Here is a 22,677-nt window from a genome sequence, read left to right on the forward strand (position 1 = left end):
TAAAAAAGCATTCTTTTGAGATGCATGCCGCTAACAAAGTTAGTACAGTACAACTCCAATTACCTGAAATGGACAGGACCAGGCCTATGTCAAATAAACTTTTTTTTCCTGATAACTGGTTTTTTTAATATATATATATATATATATATATATATAGCCCAGTAGCAACATTGTAACAACTTTTAACAAGGGAAGGCTTTTTAAAACATTAAAATAATGTTTAATTCTCACCAAACAACACCGCCGCCAATCACTGAGACTTCCCAACCACCACTGCTGATCCCCGACACGTCCCCACCTGCTGCTGCTAATCCCTGGAGAGGCTTCTCGGATGGAACACTCAGTGGTGAGTCAGCGGGCTCCTGCCTCCCTGGTCATCAGAGTTCCCGACGCCCAAGTCCTGACTTCAAATCCTCCCCAGGCCTTCCATACATGCACACCAGGAGTCCGATGTGCGGTAGTAGGCCAAGGGGAGGGTTTGTAGTTGGCTTTGGGAGCTCTGGTGTGCCAAGGGAGGGAGGGAGGGAAGGGGATGGAACCCACTAAGCCCAAGGTCCCGCTCCAGCCCAGGAAGTCGCTTTCCTTGAGGACATCAGGGCAAGGAATTCTTCTGACTGCTTGCGGCTGGGAGACAATGGCATGCAGTTTGAGGAAGAGTTGGAGAGAAAAGTCAATAGGGGAAGGTAAAGAAAAAATGGAAAAAGGGAGGGGAAGGAGTTACCTGAAACTAGGACAGTGTCATTCTAATTTCATGTCGAATGTATATTTTTTTCCCAACCAGTGAGGTCAGTTCAGCTCTGAAAAAATTTTGGATAAATAAGGATTTATGATTTGTTTTGGATATCCTCATTTATCCAAAATGCTTTTAAAATGTTGGATAAATGAGGATTTCAAAGAATCAGAATTGTACTGTATTTATCACCCGTCACTAACAAACTACAAAGTAATAGCAGCAACCCTTCCTTGTGCAGTCAGCTCACACAGTAAAAATACTAACTTAGAAGTTACTGCAGTTAACTTCATAATTTTGACTCAGTAAAAATGAAATTATACATGTTGGGCTTCAAGAGCACCTTGTCCCTGACCTTTAGGAGATGGAGGGCATTTGCTGGAGACATGCTATCTGCAAGATCCATGGCAGCATAGGTGAAAGATAGCAGAAAGATATAGATAGTTCAGCCATTATATCCCAGGATCAACCAGATCAATATACACCATCACAAAATAGCTGCATTCACCAGTTCATTTTAAGATACTCTGGCATGCTCATCCAGTTAAATTATTGGAAGTATTGTCCTTACACAAGAGGAATAGCCTTTTCATATTCAGCATCCATTTCAAACTTATTTTTCATTTCCGTTTCAGATTCATTGTCAGTGTGTGTGTGTGTCTGTGTTGCTCCGTGCTAACCCAAATGAACACCCTTCACTTTATATAGCCAGGTGGGCTGGGGATTGACAGGAAGGGGTCAGAATGATGCACTTCGCAAATGAGACAGATAACCTCCATAAACTGCTTCCACTGCCTTGTAATCTTTATAACAAAGCTAAGACTCAAGTCCCTGCTTCAAGAGTCTGATATAGGATTCTGCAAATGTCAACTGACCACCAGAGCTGACGGACAGCAATGAGGGTCTCATTGTTGTGATGTAGATAGGGGAAGGTTTAGTGACATTAGTTTATCCTGCCAATGGATTTGGAAGATTGGAAACGCAGTGCTGGTCTCTCTCTAGTGCTACAAGGTGACCTGTGTAAGTACTTTAACTCTCAAAATGAAAGGAACTGCTTCTGCTCACATTTGAGGTCTTGATCTTCAGTTTTCCTCTGTAACCAAAATGCTGTACTAATGCATTAGAGTTGATGGTGGGTTTCATCCCTGGTTTCACTGTGGCTCCTAAGATGCAGAAATCTATTCACATTTTCTGGAGTTCAGTGCTGAACCTTTATTGCCAGATTCGCATAAACATACAATCAAAATCATGGATGATAAGCTGCCATTATTTTAATGCAAAATATTCCTTTTGTTTTTAAATTGTAGATTGTCAGAAAATAGAAGAGGCACGTCAGACACCACAGAAATGTATTGATGGAAGCAAAGGTACAAGTGCAATCTTTACAAAAAAATTATGCTATGAAATCTCAAAGCAAGATGCAATTAGATTTGCAATGGGCCACAGGGTGATACTGGAAAGGCCAGCTGCACACAAAGTAAATGTTTCAGGTGGCTTTCACTCTAGACTGCTAAGAGAACTATGGAAGGAATCAGCAGAACGGTTGGCTATATTCTTTCAAGCATTTATAGATTCTCGGGTGTTACCCAAAGAATGGAAGAGGGTTGACAAAGAAATTGCGGTTTATGTGAGGACTTCCAAAAGGCATTTGATAACATGACACATAGCATGCTTGTCAAAGATTGAAAAGAATGCAATAAAAGAGATTGCAGGAATTCAGACAGAAAATTGGTTTAAGTAGACAGAAATTGCAATTGTGAAAGGCTTTTGCAATAAAATGGTGATACAAAGTGAAGTACCCACAGGGTCATAAGCAATATCTCCATTGTTTTCAATGCATGTCAACAATTTTAATTTGTGCAGAGTACAGTTTCCTGGTTTGCAGATTTCAATATTTGTTTGGGGATAGAGACTGGCTGATAAAATGGGCAGTTGAATAGGGAGAAAGGTGATGCACAAAACTTTGCTGATAATGAAAGGAAGCAATAGAGGGCACAATTCTTGAAGGATGAGCGGATGGTTCTGGTAATACAAGTTTAACAAAAGTGGCAAGGCAGGTTGAGAAAGCAGTTAATAAAATGTGGAATCCTAGGCTGCAAATAGTCAAAGAATACACACCAAGTCAGTCAATAATAAGACATTATAAAACATTGGCTTGGCCATAAGTGGAATAATGTGTCCTGTTCTGGGTACCACACTTTAGAGCAATCATGAATGCTCCAAAGAGTGTATAGAAAAGATTTACCATAATGATTTCAACAATGAGATATTTAAGTTAGACCAAAGCTACGCTCCCAGATGAGCGTAATGCCTTCTACGCTCAATTTCATCACCAGAACAAAGGACACGGCACACCCCCCATGAGCCCAATAAATCTTCCACTGTACGGGCTGCCTTCGGGAAGGGAATCCAAGGAAAGCATCTGGTCCTAACAGAGTACCCAGCCAAGTACTGAAAACCTTTGCTGACTAACTAGCCAATGTTTTCATGGCTATCTTCAACATCTCTCACTCAGACAGGCGAAGGTACCCATCTGTTTCAAACATGTCTCAATTGTACCAGTGTCCAAGAAGAGTGTAATAACCTGCCTAAACAACTATTGACCAGTGGCACTTATATCTGCAGTGAGGGTGTTTTGAGAGGCTGATGTTGAAGCATATCAGATCCTGTCCGAGCAATGACATGGGCCTGTTCCAATTTGCCTATAGGAGCAAGTCTACAGCAGATGCCATGTTACTAGCTCTACCCAACTCCCTGCCACACCAAATTGACCTACACCCTCCCCCCCCCCCCTAAATTTTTAACGGTACGAGGAAGCAGGGCACCCAGAAGAAAGACGTGCAGAAATGGGGAGAACATACAAATTCCTTGCAGGCAGTGTGGATTCTGATCCCAGTCTCTGGCGTTGCATCAGCCATGCTAACCGTGGCACCCAAATAAATTTGAACTTGAACTTCAATACACTAATATTGTTCCTCATGAAAGAGGCGAGATTATAAGATCTGATGGGGGAAATGAAAAATCATCAAGGGTTCTGACAATGCAGATAGAGGTAAACCATTCTCACTTAGAGACACGTCTCTCCTTGGCAGCCCTCCATGATCAAGGATGACATGCTTCCACTTCAGATTTGTGGATTCTAGAGTGCATGAAGAGAACACTCCCAGATTTGGCCTGTCGGTAGTTAAATAGCACTTCTCATTTACAAGTTACATCGGGTTTCTATATGTTCCTGACAAATGTGCAAGGTTCTCAACACCATCCTTTGTGCAATTGATCTTTGCCAACGATTCCCACGAGTCAGAGGAGATACTATGCTTCAAGGAGGTTTTGAGAACATTCTGGTATCACTTTTGCCATACATTCTTCATTTAATTGAGCTCTAAATAAATGATCTGTTTAAAGCATCTGATCATCTGCAAAAGACATGCTAAGTCAAGCATGTTATCAATAGTTGGTCCATTTCCCTTCCAATGGATTTGGATCAAAAATAGAATTGCTGGTGAATCTCAATGGAGTCCCAGGAATTTAAATTTGCTCTCCCTCTCCATCTCTGATTTCCCTAATGATCACCTGATTGTAAACTTGAGAAAGGGAAAACCAGAAGTGTGCAATCAGAATCTTGGTTTTGGTGACAATGAGAGATTGTTTTTAGTTAACCATTCAGCCAAGTTTTCAATCTCCTTCCTGTCTGCTGACTCATTGCCCCTTTTTCATACATTCCATTACTGTGGAAACATCAGCAAATTTGTAAATGATGTGTTATACTGAGCCATGCAGTTGTCGGAGTATAGTGAGTAGAGCAGGGACTAAGTACATAGCCCTGTGGTGGTCCAATGCTAATGGAGATTGTGAAAGTATTCTTGCCAATCTGCATTGATTGGGGTCTGGAAATGAGGAACTCCAGGATCAAACTTCACAGTGGGTATTGAGGCCCAGGTCTTGGTGTTTGCTGAGCTGTTTTGAGGGGATGATGATGTTGAATGCTGAACAGTTGTCAATAAGAGCACCTTGATATATGCATCTTTGCTGCAAAAGTGATTCCAGAAGCATAGCATCTCCACTGACTCGTGGGAATCATTTGCAAAGATCAATTGCACAAAGGATGGTATTGAGAACCTTGCACATTTGTCAGGAACATATAGAAACCCGATGTAACTTGTAAATGAGGAGTGCTATTTAACTACCTACAGGCAAAGTCTGAGAGTGTTCTCTTGCAAAAGGTATTGAATATTTTATTTTTGATTTTCCAAATACTCGTGCAAATCCAATAAACAAAATATTACATTCTCTTTTCACGTAATATGATTTACAGAGTCCTCATTTCTTCCTCCTTACACCCTCCCCTCCCTATCCCTTAAATTATACAAATACCAAAATATAAAAATACAAAACCCTCCTAAATACCGACAAAAACAATGATCCTCCTCAAAGCTAGGGGACCTCTGATGTTAAATAAAAACAGGTGCTACAGGGGCAAAAAAAAAAAGGTCATCTGTGCCACATTCCTCATTGCATACTCATATTCCTTTACCAGGTCTTCCCAGAAGGATCTCACCCTTGTACACACCCAGGTGGCGTGGACAAAGGTGGAAGGAATTTCAGATGCAAGGGGCCTATTGGTCTCCCTTCCCCAAACAAGGATCAGGACAGAAATCCCATTCAGTCCTGAAGACTCCAAGATAGAGAATGAATCCTACGCATGGTGGTGGGCGCGAAGCAAAGAGGTGGCCTGTTAAAAGTTGGGGTGGGATAAAGTTCTTCTTTCCCACCACCCCCCCCCCCCACCCCAGATACAAGTGTAGAATTGGTAAAAAGATGGAAGGAATTAGATATGGCAAAAAAAAACTTTAAAAATGAAGGTCTTAGGTTTGTATTACTATATCCAGTGACTTTAAAAGTATTCATGCCTGGGGTGGGGGTGGGGGGTGGGAGGAGGAAGGTGGTGGCAGGAGGAAGGTGGCAGGAGGAAGAAGCTTTTGTTAGGAATGAATCTGGCTGTACATAATGTATATAATTATATTGTTTTAAAAAAAGGAAGGGAAAATATGGTTACACTTGTTTATCACAAAGGTTGTAATTTTAAAAAGGTACATGGGGAGCTTTGAGTTGGTAGAGAAGGTGGGACGGTTTGATGATTGCTATGGGCATGATCCAGATTGGAGATGGAATTGGCACCTGTGTAGGGGTGCTGGCAAAGGTAGGAATGGAGTGGGGGAAAGAGGGGAAGGAGAAGGGACCATGTGGGTGGTGGGGGAGGGTTCTTATGTATTCTTTCGAATTATTGGTTTTGGGTTTGTCAATTTTTTTTAGGTTTCGTTTTGCGCACGATCATCGGCAACACAAGACAAAGGGGACGGAAAGTAAGTACTGGAGGACAGGAAGGGAGAGGGAGAGGAAGATGCAGAGGCACTGGAGTGATGGCTAATACAATTAAGATTAAGTTTTAATGTAAACAGACTAAATGGGTAAATTAAGAGAAAAGAATCTTGGCACACCTTAAGAAGATGCAGACAGTCGTAGTGTTCCTGCAGGAAACCCATCTTATGAACCAGGAACATTCCAAATTAAAAAAGGGATGGGTAGGTCAGGTAGCAGCATCCTCCTTCAATTCCAGAGCCAGGGGACTTGCAATCCTAATAGGAAAGAATGTTCAGTAAGTCCAGGGGGCTAGTTGCTGACTTGGCAGGGAGGTTCATGATGATGCATTGTCAAATATACTCAGAATCCTGGACACTTATGAATAGGTATGCCCCAAATTTCAATTATGAAAAATTTATACAAGATAATATTCTTGAAAGTATCTGAGGGGGATGAGTATATATTGCTTGGAGGGGATTTCAATTTTTGTCTGGATCTGGACACAGATAAGTCAGCCAAGAAGGTGATGAGGACCAAGGTGGCTAAGTCCACCCTGGCCTTCATGAAAGATTTTTTTATCTTAGACACTTGGAGAAGGCTGTATCTGAGAGAGAGAGATTTTTCCTTTTACTCAAGGGAACACGCTTCCTACACTCGAATTGATTTTTTTTCTGCCATCAACCCAGTTGGAAAGAAGAGACAGAGTACATGGCTCGGCTGCTGTCAGACCATTCGTCCCCAACTTTGTCCATCAAAATGCCAGATAAGCAGGGTACACCATATTTCTTCTTTGGCTTGGCTTCGCGGACGAAGATTTATGGAGGGGGTAAAAAGTCCACGTCAGCTGCAGGCTCATTTGTGGCTGACAAGTCCGATGCGGGACAGGCAGACACGGTTGCAGGGGAAAATTGGTTGGTTGGGGTTGGGTGTTGGGTTTTTCCTCCTTTGCCTTTTGTCAGTGAGGTGGGCTCTGCGGTCTTCTTCAAAGGAGGTTGCTGCCCGCCAAACCGTGAGGCGCCAAGATGCACGGTTTGAGGCGTTATCAGCCCACTGGCGGTGGTCAATGTGGCAGGCATATAGATGGCACCTAAATCCACTGCTGGTGGGAAAGCCAGAATTTTGTAGCTTTGTTAGAACTCAGGAAACTGTTCTGTGAGATGAACTGCTCCTCTATTGACAACAATAATTTTTTTTAATTTGGGACACATTGAAGCCTTATTTAAGGGGTCAGATAATTGGATACATTAAATGGATAAAAAGGGGGATATATGAAGGAAATTAATAATTTGGAAAATGACATAGCTTAATTGGAAAAAGATTATCAAAGATCAGGATCTGAGGAAAATATAGAGATTTAGTGAATAAAAAGCTCAAATACGATACGTTGCAGACATACAAAACAGAGAAATTGATCTTAAGATCGAGGCAACAATATTATCAGCTGGGGGAAAGGGCCCATAAAATCTTGTCCTGGCAGGTGAGGGCAGAAGAGGTCTCAAGGATAATTAATGTGATTGAAATGGGGGAAGGCATACAAGCCAAAAGAAATAAATGATACATTTAGAAAGTTCTATAAAGAATATATAAATCACGATTGGGGGTCCCTTCCAAAATAGATGACTTCTTGCTTTCTCTGGAACTACCAAATGTGGATCAGCAAGATCGAGAGGAGTTAGATGCTCCCTAGTCTAGAGAAAAGATCGAAAATACTCTGACCACTCTGCGGGTGGGTCAATCGCAGGGAGAGGATGGATTCCCTGTCAAATTTTATAGAAAATTCAAAGACATTTTAATGCCTCTCCTTATGGTGGTGGAGGATCAGGTAGCAGAGACATGTACCCTCCTGGAGTCTTTTTCCAACAGCAATCATTAGAGATCCTGAAAAAATACAGGGATCCATTGAATCCCTCCTCCTATAGGCCTATATCATTATTGAATGCAGATTATAAAATTATAGCAAAACATAGGCCAATAGGTTGGCAAAATATCTGCCGAAATTAACAAACCCAGATCAGACTGGATCCGTTCAAAAGAGGCAATAAATCAGCAGATAACTGTTAAATTGCTCAATATAATATAGCTGGCACAGTTGGGAGAGATGCTGGGAGTGGCTGTATCCTTGAATGCGGAGAAGGCCTTTGAAAGATTAAAGTGGGATTTTGTTTAAGACATTGGAGAAATTTGGACCAAGTCAAACATTTATCAATTGGGCAAGGACACTGAATTATAAAACCCCAGGCTAAAATCATAAACGGGCAGATGTCTGCAGTGTTCCTGCTGAGCAGATCAAGTAGGCAGGGCTGCCCATTCTCCCCAGCTCTGTTCATACTAGCTACTGAACCGCTGGTGGAAACCATTCAGTGGGATCCAGACATAGAGGTGTTCAGTAAAACACAAAAGCAGAATCTGGGGAGGGTTGTTGGCTAGACTGAGGATCATACTGGAAGATTACAGGGATATCTCTGGGCATAAAGTTAATCTAGCTAAAAGCGAAATCACGTCTTTGTCAAAAGGAGATTATAGTCCTATCAACGGGAAAGCCAATTGACGTGGCTACAGAAAGGCATTAAATACCTAGGGATAAGAGGTTAAAGACCTATGCAATATGTATATAAATAATTATTTTCCTTTGCTCCAGAAGTTGGAGGAGAACCGCTAGATGCAACACTCTGCCCATAACTTTGATGGGCAGAGTTAACTGCGTAAAAATGAAGGTTATGCCAAGACTACAATATCTTTTTCAAACGCTGCCCATTTCGTTGCCCCAGTCCTTCTTTAAAAATGCTCAATGGATGTGTCAGAAACTTTTTGTGGATTGGAAAGGTGTCTAGAAATCTATGGAAAAGTTGACATGGGAATATAAATTGGGGGCCTTAAAACTGTCAGTAATTTTTTTTTTTTAATTACTATACTGGTGTATAGCTTGATGGGAATTGTTTCATTGTTTTTTTAAAGAGGGAGGGAGTCCCTTTCTTGAGCATAAATTGGGTTACATGTGGTAAGATAGCAGGAGAATTTATATACAAATGGGACACCAAATTAGTTTTGAAACAAAAACAGATAACCCTATAATAAAACATGTGCCAGACATGGCAAAGAATAAATCGATGTTTTGGATTGAAGGTGGGTGGGGTTAACTCCTAAAATGCTCTTAACCCAAAACAATTTGACACCATGACTCTGGGCAACAAGATCCTCCACACCTAGTGCTGGAAGGGGATCAGGTGTATCGCGGATTGTTACTATCAAGGGCAGCTCATGTCATTTAACCAGTTGAGAACTAAATATAAGTTATTAAACAGAACATTCTTCTGTCTGCTGCAATTAAGATCTTTCCTAAAGAACAAACTGGGACCAATAATGACTCTGCCTGACTGTAGCGACATGGAGTCAGGATGTATACCATAATCTAAAGTGAAGGAGTGAAGCCGGGCTTATGTCAGTCAAGGGAAAGATGGGAGTCGGACTTGGGCATAACAATTGATGAACAATGGTGGGAAGATTTGTTTTTGAATAGCTTGATGGGAATTGTTAATGCAAGACACACGTTGGTGCAATACAATTTCTTGCATCATTTATACCTCACGCCGATAAAATTACACAACACCAGAAATTTCAGAAATGTGCTTTAAGTGCGGTGTGAAGGTAGGAACCTTTGTCCACACCACCTGGCTGTGTACAAGGGTGAGATCTTTTTACGAAGACCTGGGGGACACTGAAAAAAATTACAAAGGTATATTTCCACAGGATTCAAGAGTTGTACCTTCTAGGTGACATTGGGGAAGTACAGTTAATACTGTCCAAACACCAAATTCAGTTTGTGAAGGTTGCCTCGTCAGTAGCCATGAAGTCTGACTCCCAGCTAAATATTGCATGATGGAATATTCCCCCGGAGAAAATCACCTACAATTTTTGAAAGAGAGATGACACATTCATTGAAATGTGGCAACCATATCTGAGGCACATAGGGGCACAGATATAATTCACATCCCCTCCCCTCCCTCTCCCCACCAAAAGAGAAAAGAAGCAATCTATCCCAGCAGGTAAAGGATTAAGAGTATGAAATGGAAAATGTGGCACAGATGACACGTTTTTGCCCCTGTAGCACCTGTTTTTATTTAACACCTGAGGTCCTCTAGCTTTGAGGAGGATCGTTGTCTTTGCCAGAATTTAGGCGGTTTATGTATTTTTATATTTTGGTATTTGTATAATTTAAGGAATAGGGAGAGGAGAGTGTAAGGAGGGGGAAAAACAATAACTCTGTAAACCATATTACATGGAAAGAGAATATAATATTTTGTTTATTGGATTTGCATGAGCCTTTGGAAAATCAAAAATAAAATATTCAAAAAATTGAAGAGGACAATCCTGGACGTTACCACAACCTGAAGACCTGTAGGTAGAGAAACACAAAAGTCCACAGATGCTACGATTGTAGTAAAACACCAAAATGCTGGAGGAACTCAGCTGGTCTTTCAGCAACTATAAAAACCAAAGATATATTGCCGACATTTTGAAACTGAGCCTTTCTTCAAGGAAGAAGCAGATGAGCCAGAAACTGGAAATATCAGAAATTCTCACAATTCAGAAAATGTTGGCTGGGGGAAGAATTCAGACCAACAAAAGGTGTTAATTGGATATGATAAGGGGACAGGTGAAAATTTATCATGTTTGTGCAAAAGGAGACAGAAAGGGGGGGGATTGGGGGGGGGGGGAAGAAAAGTGAGAAGTGGATGCCCTATCAGTAGGGTTCCTCCAATTTGTAGGTGGTCTCAGTCTGGCAGTGCATGAGACCATGGACAGACATGTCAGCAAGGGAATGGGATGGGGAAATGAAATGGGTGGCCACTGGGAGATCCATGCTATAGCAGTGGACAGAACTGAGCCATCTCCCAGCCACCGTCCAGTCTCTCTGGCGTAGAAGAGATTATAACGGGAGCACAGGATACAGTAGATGACCCCTGCAGACTCACAAGTGAATGTTGCTTCACTTGTGAGAGATGAGAGAGGAGGTGTGGGTGCAAGTGAAGCATCTCCTGCAGTCACAAAGGTAGGTCCCAAGGGGACAATTGCTGGAGAGAAAGGGGTAGAAAGGAAGTCATGGAGAGAGCAGTCCCTGCAGAAGGCAGAAAAGTGAATGTGTCTAGTGGTGGGATAATAGATGGTGGAGGAGAATGTATTGGATGCAGAGTGGTAGGTGAGGACAAGAGAAATCCTGTCTTTGTTGTATGTGGAGGTGGAGGGGGCCAGGGCAGATGTGCAGGTAATGGAGGATATGCAGGTGAGTGGTGAGTTTATGGTGGTAGAGGGGAAGCGGTGTTGTTTGAAGGAGGAGGATATCTCTGGCATGGAAGTCCTCTTCCTGGGTGCAGATGCAATGAAGACAGAGGAATGGAGTGAATGGACAGGGGACAGGGTGGGAAGAGGAGGTTGAGGTAGCAGTGGGAGTTAGTGGGTTTGTAGATGTCTGTGGAGGGTTTTTCTCTCTAGATGGAGAGATCAAGGAAAAGGAGAGTGTTGTTAGAGATTGTCCAAGTGAATTTGAGGTAGAGGTGAAAGTTGGCAGCAAAGTGGATGAAGTCAACGAGCTCATCATGGGTACATGAGGCCACACCAAAGTAGTGTTCGACGTAGCAGAGGAAGATTTGAGGGTCCTTCCTGTGTAGGTTTGTAGCATGGATTGATCCACACAGCCATCAAAAAAAAAGCAGACATAGCTAGGACCCATGCGGGTACCCATGGCTACCCATTTAACCTGGAGAAAGTGGGATAAATCAAAGGAGAAATTATTGAGGGTGAGAATAAGTTCTTCCAGCCAGAAGGGAGCAGTGGTGGAGGAGGAGAAAGTCAAACAGCACTCCCCTTTGACCAATTACATAGGGCTTCTATATGATCTTGACAAATGTACAAGATTTACAATATCATCCTTCATGCAATTGATCTTTATCAAAGATTCCCACAAGACAGTGAAGATGTATGCAATGCAAAACATCCTGGAATCAGTTTTGCCATGCTCTGGGTAATCTCTTACTTTAATGAAGCTCCAAATAAATGGTTTCAAAAGTCTGATCATCTGCAAAAAATGTGCAAAGTCAGGCAAGTGTAACAAGGACCTCAATACTTGAGATGATAGAGTTGCCAAAACTAGGTTCTCTTCATCTTCCACTGGATTTGACTGGCTGGAGGTACTCAGCCAGTCAAGTAGCATCTGTGGAAAGAGAATCAAGTCATCATTTTGGGTTGCCAAACTTTGCTCAGTGTGAGTGAGTGACGGGTTTTAAAAGCAGACTCAAGGGAGAAATGAAGTGTAAAACAAAAGCCTATATGGAGATAGATAAAACAGCACAGGTGAGAAGGAATGAGCAATGACAATTAGGAAGGCATTTTAAAGAAACAATGAGAAAGGGACACCAACATGATAATGAGTGCACTGTTTACCTGAAGAGGCAGAATTAAATCCAGAAGATTGCAAAGTCTAAAATGATGCTCTTCTAGTTTATGTTGATGGCAACTTCATCCTCAAAAACGTGCACACACACCACTGGCACAAAAAAGTTGGGAGTCACATTTATTCAGAGCTGGAAGCAATGCAGGTTGAGGTTTCACTACTTTCCATTTAAATCATCTTCATGCTAGCCTGTAGCTTGTTGGAGAAGTACAACAATGCAGCAACAAAATCTCCAAACCCTTAGGGATAAGTAAAATGGGAAACAAGCCAAGAGGGAGAAGACACCCCAGGCCAACCCTGTTTCTGTGTCTTTACTCTCCTGTTCAGCTTACTCTTAAGAGACAGGATTTAGAGGGTGATGTGCTGGAAGAAATCAAAAGATTGGCAAAATAGCCTTTCCTCTCCCTGCCTCTTCAGAAACAGCAAGTGGATGATTTCTAAAATACTCAACCAGGGATAGTATAGCCAATTGCAGCTTGCAAAGGGAAATGAATGTACTTTAAAAAAAATGATGATAGTAGGGCTTTGAAACGACTTCAAAAATTTTTTTATTTTTTTTTATTTAGAGATACAGCACAGTAACAAGCCCTTTCAGCCCATGAGCCCATGCCATCCACATACACTCAAATGGCTCACACACCTGATAAGTTTTTGAACAGTGGGAGGAAACCCATACAGACAGGGAAAACATACAAACTCCTTAGACAGCACTGGATTCAAACCCCAGTCCCAGACACTGCAACAGCGTTATGCTAACTGTGCCACCCTAATATCTCTTGTATGTAGACAATCTGGACACAGCAGGCAGAATGGGCACTTTTCCAATGCCATAACCATGGTATAAAACCATACCCGAATTAAATAGAGGAGGAAGTACCTACTTCCCTTCAGAGAGAGGTCAATACCAGGGTGAACTGTCTTAAGCAACTGACAAGAGTTGAGGATATTTTAAAAAAACATCCTGCAAGGGGAAAGGGATGGTGGAGACAGAAGGATAAACTAGACTTCACTGTGGAAGAGGCAAAAAAACTCAACAGAATTTAAATGATGAACATGTGGTATCATTTACAGAGCTAAAGACAGATTATTGGGAAGTAGAATTAATTAAATAGCTCTTTTGATCACCATGAAGTATCACTACGGAGTATTAGTGAATATATTAAATAAATGCAAAAATGTCAATGCCTGTTCATTTAGTATTATTCTCCATAATAGTTTTATCTCACTTTTTTCACCAACATATCAATTGCTCAATTTTTTTCTAAAAAATCCAAATGACATCATTATTTCATATTTCCAGCATCTGGAAATAAAGAGAAATCCTAACTCATCACCAAGTCAGTTAGCTATGTTTCAACACGCATTTTACTGTAACATCAAAAATATAAAATTGACCAAGATTGAAATTATCAAATCCAAGTGCTCCAATAGAATTACTCCTTGCCAACTGTTCCAGATGGTTCTCTGGCAAATTTTACTCATTTAACATTAGAACTGAAGCTCATAATCAAGTGGTTGCTCATCACCACAAATCTGGAGTAAGGTGCACAAATGTACACGGATGGAAACGTGGGCAGGGGATTGTCTTCTGCTAGTCAGCCAAAGAGTGGGAATAAAGGAAGGATATTTCTAACTGACCATCAGGGCTCTGCAGGGGTCAGGGATGGGTCTGCTATTTATCTTGCTGATGCAAGTGATTGATGACTTTGTGGATAGCTTGCAGATGTAAGGGCAGGTAGTGTTGAGGAAGCAGGGAGACTCCAGAAGGACTTGGACATGTTGGGAGAAAGTGCAAAGAAGTGGCAAATAAAATTCAGTGCGAGAAAAGTGTATGGTCATGCACTTTGGCAGAAGGAATAAAGAAAAGCTATTTTCTAAATGGGGAGAGAATTCAGAAAGCTCAGCTTCAAAAGTGACTTGGGACTTGCAGGTTAACTTCCAAGTTGAGCAAGAAAGACAAATGTATTTGTTTCATGGGGACTAGAATATAAAAGCAAGGGTGTAATGCTGAGGCTTTCTGGCATTGGTCAGACCACTTTTGGATTATTGAGAGCATTTCTGGTCTCTATAGAAAGATGTGCTGGTATTGGAGAGAGTCCAGATGATGTTTACAAGAATGGATCCCATGGATGAGAGGGTTAACATACGAGGCTCTGGGCCTGTCCTCACTGGTTTAGAATCAGCAGGTTATTTCACTGAAGCCTACTAAATATTGAAAGCAGTAAATAAAGTGGATGGGGAGAAGACGTTTCCAGTAGAAATCATACTATCCTTGCGGTGAAATATTCAAGATCCAAGATTCCTTTTATTGTCACCTAATAATTGAAAAAATGTAATACAGGGAATACATGATATACTTCAACTTTTGTCTGTCAAAAAGATAAACAAAGTGGTGCCATTAGAATTGCCTGGTACCCCTAACTAAGAGAAAGCAGCAAAAGAGAGCCCCCTCAGAAACAGTGTCCATAGATTCACCTCGAATGTTCCTGCACAGACTCCTGAACAAAAGCACCAGATCTAAACTTCAAATACGATCAGGAAGCCCTCAGCATTCAAGGCCCTTTTGGAGAACTTCTTGCCTTTTACACCCTATCAAATCATGATTCCGATACCTGGTTCCCATGAGCCAATCAGCAGTAGCCCGCAGCCAGAGGGAGTCCTTCAACCACAAGCTCCTCGTCTTCACTAGATCTAGATTCAGCAAAATCCCTACTGAACAGTATCATGGAAACACTGAAATGATTAAAGATGACGACTCAATATCACCAAGGAGAAACAGGAGTGGGCAATAAACATTGGTTTTGCCAAGACCCACATTCCACAAAATGTGTGGAAAAAAAATTATTTGTTCTGTATAGCTCACAAAATTTGGGAGGCATGGTTGGTGTAGCAGTTTGCGCAATGCCTTTACACCACCAGCTATTGGGACCAGGGATTGAATCTCGTGCTGTCTCTAAGGAGTTCATACATTCTCCCAGGGTCTGTGTGGGTTTTCCCGGGGGCTCAGATTTCCCCCCCACTGTTTGAAACATAGCAGGATGAAGGTTGACTGGGTGCAAATTGGGCAGTATGGACTCAAGGGCCAAAATGGCCTGTTACCATGCTGTATGTCTAAATTTACAATTTAAAATTGCTCCACCCATATCACTCAGCATTAAGAGCGGACTTTCAACATATTCTTGGATCAAGATCTGATTCCCTTTGTAAAAGAGCACAGAAATTCATCACTTTGGGCCATTTCATGTCAGGCATCCACCTTGAGACCGGCTACAGAGAGGATAGAAAAATGGGAACTTACCTTTCAGGCAACAGCCCTAAACGGCTGCTCCAGCATCCCATTCATATCCAAAGATGCCTCATAGCACCCTCCAGATCCGACGGAGGTGAGGCGACTGGTGCCGTAGTGCCACCCGTCATCAATACGCGGCAGAGTTAGGCAGTCTTCCCTACCCATAATCCCCCATGCAGCTGAAACCACTCTATGGTTCCCAAAACAGTTCCAGCTGCATGGGGGATTATGGGTAGGGAAGACAGCCATTGCTCTGCTGTGTTTTGAGCCGCAGAGAGCAGCCCCGAAGGCCGACGCAGCCCGGTGTGACTGTCGCAGCCAGCACCGGCTGCCCCCTGACAGCTCCCACTGCCCCGACTGCCCAGCCAGCTCCCGCTGTCCCAATGGTCCCCGCTGACAGCTCCCACTGCCCTGACTGCCCCAAGGACTCCCTACTACCCAACTTGGGGGGAGAGGGGTGAGTGGGGAGATGGGTCGCGGAATGACAGCATCATCAGCCCATCCCGAAACAGCACGGCTGTACATTCAGATTGATCGGTGGAGGGCTGCATTGCAGAGATTATCCTTCTCGGAGAGGGGTTAGAATATGCAGCTCAGAGACCGCCTCCGCACATTCAGAAAGGTAGGTGATTATGCGTTTTGGCGGAGTTTCTCCGCCTTTACATCTCAACTTTTTGGCTATCCAACTATTGCTTACACAGTATCACAAAAGTACACAAGTTGAATGAGTACAAATGGAATATAAACAAACTTTGCAAGCATAATCTTCAAGCATCCAGGAGTTGCTGCCCAAAGGACGTTTCCCCCTTACTGGAAGCGATGGGAATGTTTTAAGCAGACATAACAAAAATCACTGTTTTGATGAGTCATTAAAGCACACTCTACCCCCACAAAATAAAAGCCTTGCTTCATCTTAATTAGTTTCAAAGATCTTAAATAAGTAAATAGCTTCATCACACACAAATGGCCAACCACCTTCCACGATTACAAACCATGAGGCTTTTGGGTATGCGATTTATTGGGAGTTTGAGATTATATCAGAGTTGTACAGAACAGAGATATGCCCTTCAACTCAAGTCCATGACAACTATTTTTACCTCCATCCATAATCTCATTTGCTCACATTTAGGTTCCCAACCATTTTGTGTCTTACCTGTTCAAGAACCCACCTGAATGTCTTTTAAACATAATTACCGTATCCAATTTCACTACTCTCTCTGGCAGCATAGTTCCAGATATCAAATAGGCTTTAAAATTACACCACTCACCTTAAAATCATACCTTTGTGTTTTTAATACTCCCACCATGAGGAAAAAAAAAAGATTCTGATCATCTACCCTACCTACACCTTTTATAAAATTTTCTGATGGAGATGTATCAGATCACCCCTCAGCCTCCATCACCCCAGGGCAAAAAGCCCCACCTATTCAATCCCTCACCATAACAAATGTCCTCCAATCCAGGTGATATTCTGGTGAATCTCTTCTGGACTTTCTCCGGCACAGCCTCATCCTTTCCATGTGGCAACCAGAAGTACACCCAATACACCATGTGCAGTCTTCAAGTTTATTTATTATCTGATTGTACAAGTACAACCCAACGAAATAGTGTTCTCTGGTCCTCCATGCAACACATGGCAAATACCCAGACAACACATACAGACATAATAAAACAATACACAATAAATAAATAGTAGCGTCATGGAGGGATCATCGGCTGTTCAGCCCATGGGGTGAAGCTGTTTTTCAACCTGGTGGCTCTGGCACTAATACTCCTGTACCTCTTTCCCAACGGAAGTAGCTGAAAGATGCTGTGTGCGCGATGGTAGGGGTCTGACTGGTATTTTGTAAAGCTTCAACTTTTATTTTCTATACCCCCAATCTAGGAAGGCAAGAATACCATATGCTTCTTTATCACTGCATCTACCCATGTTACCTTTCAGGGAACAATGGACCAGAACTCTTAGGCTCAAATGTTCATCAGCATTCCTCAGCACCCTGCAATTTTCTCCCATCTTGTCACAATTAAATTCCATCTGCAAATGCTCCATCCAACTTTACATTTGAGCTGTATCCAGCTACACCCTTAGACAACCTTCCTCGCAACACCAGCAACTATATGCCACCTACAAATAGATTAACCATAGCTCTTGCATTCACATTGTTAACATACACCACAGTCTCCTAATCAGAAAGCATCCTTCTACCACTACTCACTGCCTCCTGTCACCAAGCCAACTTTGATCCAATTAGACAGCCTAACCTAGAATTTGTGTCTTAACTTTCTGAACCAGCTTACCATGCAGGTCATTGACCAATACCTTATTGTCAATATAGGCAACATCTACAACTTGGTCTTTAATCTTCGGTTACCTTCCCCTGCACCAAGCCAGCTATCCTTAATCAGTCCCTACCTTACCAAATCTACACAAACCTCTTAATATTTTCTCTAATAATTTCCCAACCACTGACACGAGGATCACCAGTCTATAGTTTGTTTTAAATTTTAGACTAACAGGCCATTTTGGCCCACGAGTCCGTGCCACCCAATTTACACCCAATTAACCCATATTTTGAACCAGAACACCCGTGGAAAACCCACGCAGACGTGTGGAGAATGTACAAACTTCTTAGAAGCATGGGATATGAACCCAAGTCCCAATCGCTGGTGCTTCACTGCTACCCTTCTTGGGGAAAAAAAAAAATCAATCTTCTAGCACCTCAGCTGTAGCTGACAAAAGTGGAAAAATCTGTTTGGGGCCTCAACCATCTCCTTCCTTACATCCCATAACAATCTGAACTAGATCTCATCCAGTCCTGGGAATTTATCAACCCCCATAACCATATTAATACTGACTTTCTCCAGATCATCTACGCTTACCTCCCTGAAGTCACCATCTTCTATGTACTCTTCCTTCGTGAACACAAATATTAATTTAAAACCTCACCCACATTGCCTGGTTTTACACTTTGATTCTGCCTTTGGCCTCCAACTACTCTTTCCCTGGCTACTCTCTTGCTCTTGTTTCCCCCCCCCCTCCCCCCTTCCTTGGGATTCTCTAAATCTTACTTGGCATGGATGTTTCAAAGAGCTTCAAAGCTTATAATCATTATTTCCAAATTTCTAACTTCTATGGAAGGACCTTTTTACTGCTTGTCCATTATTTAATACATCACTGTTATTTTGGTGAATTCTAAAGAAATGCTCCAAGGTTCAGTTTAAGTTTTATCTTCTTGCTTTACATTCTCATTCACATATTCTCTATTTCTCAAGGGACTTTCTTAATTCCTGTTGCCTGAACCTGCCATACATTTTCTTTTCTTTCCAAACCCATGGAATATGATGTTAGATGCCCTCACAAAACAATAGCTCTTTCCAAGTGGATGGAAAAAGTGATCATGAGCAAAATGTACAGTCCACAAAAAAATAAAAAGGAATTACAACAACGCGCAGCAAATATCTTATTGAATGCATTTTGTCATAGAATACTCAGGAAAGTACAAACCATTCTCTGAAAAAAACCTGCATCTACGAGGGATGCAGAAAAGAGAGTACTCAAAAAAAAAAGCTCATTGCACATTGGAAGTGAAGAGCAGTAATGATGCCCTCTACTCCATGATATTCACATGCAACTTTCACAAATAAATTACATATTTAACTCATGCTTGCATTCTGCTACAATGCAATAAAGATGTAAGCAATCAGCAACGCTGTTTATAATTGTACAGAGCCTAAATGTTACCAAAAGGTTTGTAATCACATCCTTAAAAATTCAGTACTGTTACTTCCTTCTTATTCCAAGAATACAATGTAGATGTTTCAACTTCCTAGTATCTACTACCAAAAACTAAGTGTGGAAAATTCCTTCCTAAGGTACCTCAATGGTACTATAGCAAACCACTTTCCTTGAAGTTAGCCTTCCTGCATTCACAAATGCATCACCTCTCCCATACTTTCCCTATCAGAATCAACAAATAGCTACAAAAATGTTGATGACAAATGTGACAAGACTACAAAAGGCTTTCTGTATTGTCCTAATGTTTCAAAGTCACACTTGTTTTTTTCAATAAAAGGCCACCCACTTCCCAAACCTATCCCACTTGCAGATTCAGTCTGTTACATTCCATGTGGGCACTGGATGAGTGTAAACTGATCCCCATGGGATCAAATATTCTAGGGCTATCATGTGGCTCCTGCACCTACATCACCTGAACATGGAAGTTTTAGGAAATTCTAAAACTACCAAAGTTCAGCCTCCAAAATCCCCTCATTAGCCACAGTTACCTTTGTTTCTCGTGTCAGACATAGATTCTGATACCCAAATATCACTAGTCCATGTTACTCTGAGGAAATGCTCCCCAATATAACTAGTATTAATTGTTCTGGGTTATAGTGGAGTTTATTCCAACAAGTTAGAGGTGCAATGTGCCTTACCTAGCTCTCGGTCATCTGACCACAACAGTACCAACCACCACTAATTCTATCCTTTGTCTTATGAGTGAACCCGTTATCAAACGCACATCCTACCAAAATCACCATTCCATAGAAAAACGAATCTTAAATTACCTCCAACCACTCTGAACGTTTTAACTTCATTTAAAAAAAGAAAATGTTCCTCGATATTAATCCCAGTTTGACCTTTTACCATTAAATAACCTTGTCACATTTCAACAGTCAGACAAATTCACCACGTATACGTGCACCTTTTGCATTTTATCCTAAGTTCAGGCGTTTTACACGCACAAAAATCCGCCTTTATAGGCCTTTTATTCCAAGCAGTGAGAGACGCCCACTCTCCCCTTCATTGAACAAGGGAAACGGTCCCTCTGCATCTGTCACTTACTGCACATGAAAAGCTGATCGGCCGATGACTATGAAGTGACAGACTCCACCCATTTTCCTCCCCCTGCTAACTCCATCCCTCAGCCTGCCGGGGAGAGGCACCAAACGGATCGGTGGTCCTTTGCCGGGGAGGTACGGTTGACATCCTGCCTCTGAATGTACCTGGCCATCGCGCTGCATATTTGCCTGTGGACCCGCCACCCTCCCTCCCTCCCCCGATCTTCGCTGTGCCATCCCTAGGCTGGGCAGGGCTCCGCCAGGATCAGTTGCAGCGAGAGGCTGCCCTTGCGCCAGGACCAATCCCTCTCGCTGCATCCCTCACCCGGGCAGCGAGCGGCTCCGGCAGGACCGACCGACCGACCATCCCTCCCTCCCTCCCTCCCTCCCTCAGCCCCAGCCCTTACCTTCCTCTTCCTGCTCTCCGCAGTCCCGCTCCACACAAAGCACTGGTAAATCACTCGCAGGCTCTGCTTCCAATTGTCCGCCTTAAAACTGTTCACATGGGAGCACCCGGCCGGACTCATGACAGGAGCCGCACCGCAAGCACTGCCGCCTCCACGCAATCTCGGGCCGCGATCTACCCCCGCGCCGCCTCGTCCGCCACCGCCGCTTTCTAGCCCGAAGCACCGCCCGTCGCCGCCGCCGCCGCGGCTCCGATTATTTATATGAAGAAAAAGCCCATAGTGTCGGCAAAGGATGATGGTCGTCAGGCGATAGCGCCACGGGGGGAGGGGAACAGACTCGCCGCACTGCCGGAAAATCCGCCCACTCCTTCTACTCTCATTGGCCCGGCGCCAGCTCCCTTCTGCCCGATGACATCGCTGATTGGTCCGCAGCCCATCCGTCAGCTGTCGGTCCAGGTAAGCTTCAGGCTTCGCGAGCAGGGGAGCAAACGGGCAGCGCCGCCGGAATTACGGCCCCTTTCTTTCGTTTGGATTGGGCAATGTCCTTCCCTTTTCATCTACCTGCCCCTTCGATTGGTTCAAAGACATGTCCATCATGGGTTGGTCCCAGTATTCGGGGAGGAGACGTGGGATTTGAATCGCAGAACTGCGGTCGTTTCCGGTTCCTGTTGGTAGGAGTTTCCTGTAAATGGCAAGGCCGAAATGTGGGTTTTATTGCTACTCAGTAGTTTTGGGGGCAATTCCTTGGTTCGTATCCATCTTTTAAATGTAAAACAAAAGCAGAGCCCGGGGGGAGGGGGGGAAATCAGCACCTCGCTTCTCTCTCCCCTTTTCATCTCTGCCCGTTGCTGTGGTGATGTGGTTGTGGATACTGTGCGGGCTGAGGTTCTCGGCCGATGCCAGTGGTCGCTCTAAATCTTTCCCCCAGGAGTACCCACATGCCACATTGTACTTGGGTAGTTTTAGTCCTCGAGATTGGCCGCACCCTCCTGCAGCATCAAATGCGTTAGTAGTTATGAGCTACGACATCTATTTCGACCCTTTTTTAATTCATCTCTATATGTATTCTCCCATCACTCAACCGGATTCATGTTTATGTCTACCAGTGGGTACTTAAAGGGAAAGAATATGTTGATTAATTCATTTTGGGGCGTTATGGGTGTTGCTGGTAAGACCAGAATTAGTCACTCATTCATAGGATGTTCTACATGGCTTAAAATGTCATTGGAAAACAAGTGCTTTTTGCACAGCAAGATGTTATGAGCAGCCATGACAAAATGATTATAGTGATTTATATTTAAGGTGGAAGTTGGTTGAGGCATTTGGTCATGGAGTCTTTTATCCTGACCGACCAGGATATAACATCTAGCAGGATTGGAAATCTGTGGTCCTCACCAACTTTGGTCTTTGTCATTCCAACCTCCCTGATTTTTAAAACTAATTTACAGCAGTGTGGTCACCGTCTAGTGTTGGTGGTGAAATTATCCAATAATTCCTTGTCTAGTTATCACTATGCAGCAATATTGAAATAAATGGATGAGGCATAAACTATTTTTACCTCCATTGCAGAAGGCACATTAACTTGGGGGGGGTGGAAAGAATC

At 42.8% G+C, this 22,677-nt stretch overlaps 1 protein-coding gene across 5 annotated transcripts in view; it reads right to left on the reverse strand.

Moving 5' to 3' along the window:
- Window positions 1-21,595, reverse strand: part of usp22 (ubiquitin specific peptidase 22) — a 308,536-nt gene extending 286,941 nt beyond the window's left edge. The window contains exon 1 of one of the 5 annotated variants that reach the window (XM_069928252.1): window positions 21,075-21,585. In XM_069928252.1, coding sequence (XP_069784353.1) covers window positions 21,075-21,194 — 120 coding nt within the window. In that variant the 5' untranslated portion in view covers window positions 21,195-21,585. Of the gene's footprint in view, window positions 1-21,074 lie in introns of all 5 variants that reach the window. The other 4 variants (XM_069928251.1, XM_069928255.1, XM_069928254.1 and 1 more) reach the window with 4 other exon arrangements.
- Window positions 21,596-22,677: the final 1,082 nt, after the last annotated feature.

The sequence above is a fragment of the Narcine bancroftii genome, chromosome 3 (genome assembly GCF_036971445.1).
Source record: "Narcine bancroftii isolate sNarBan1 chromosome 3, sNarBan1.hap1, whole genome shotgun sequence".
Lineage (NCBI taxonomy): Eukaryota > Metazoa > Chordata > Chondrichthyes > Torpediniformes > Narcinidae > Narcine > Narcine bancroftii.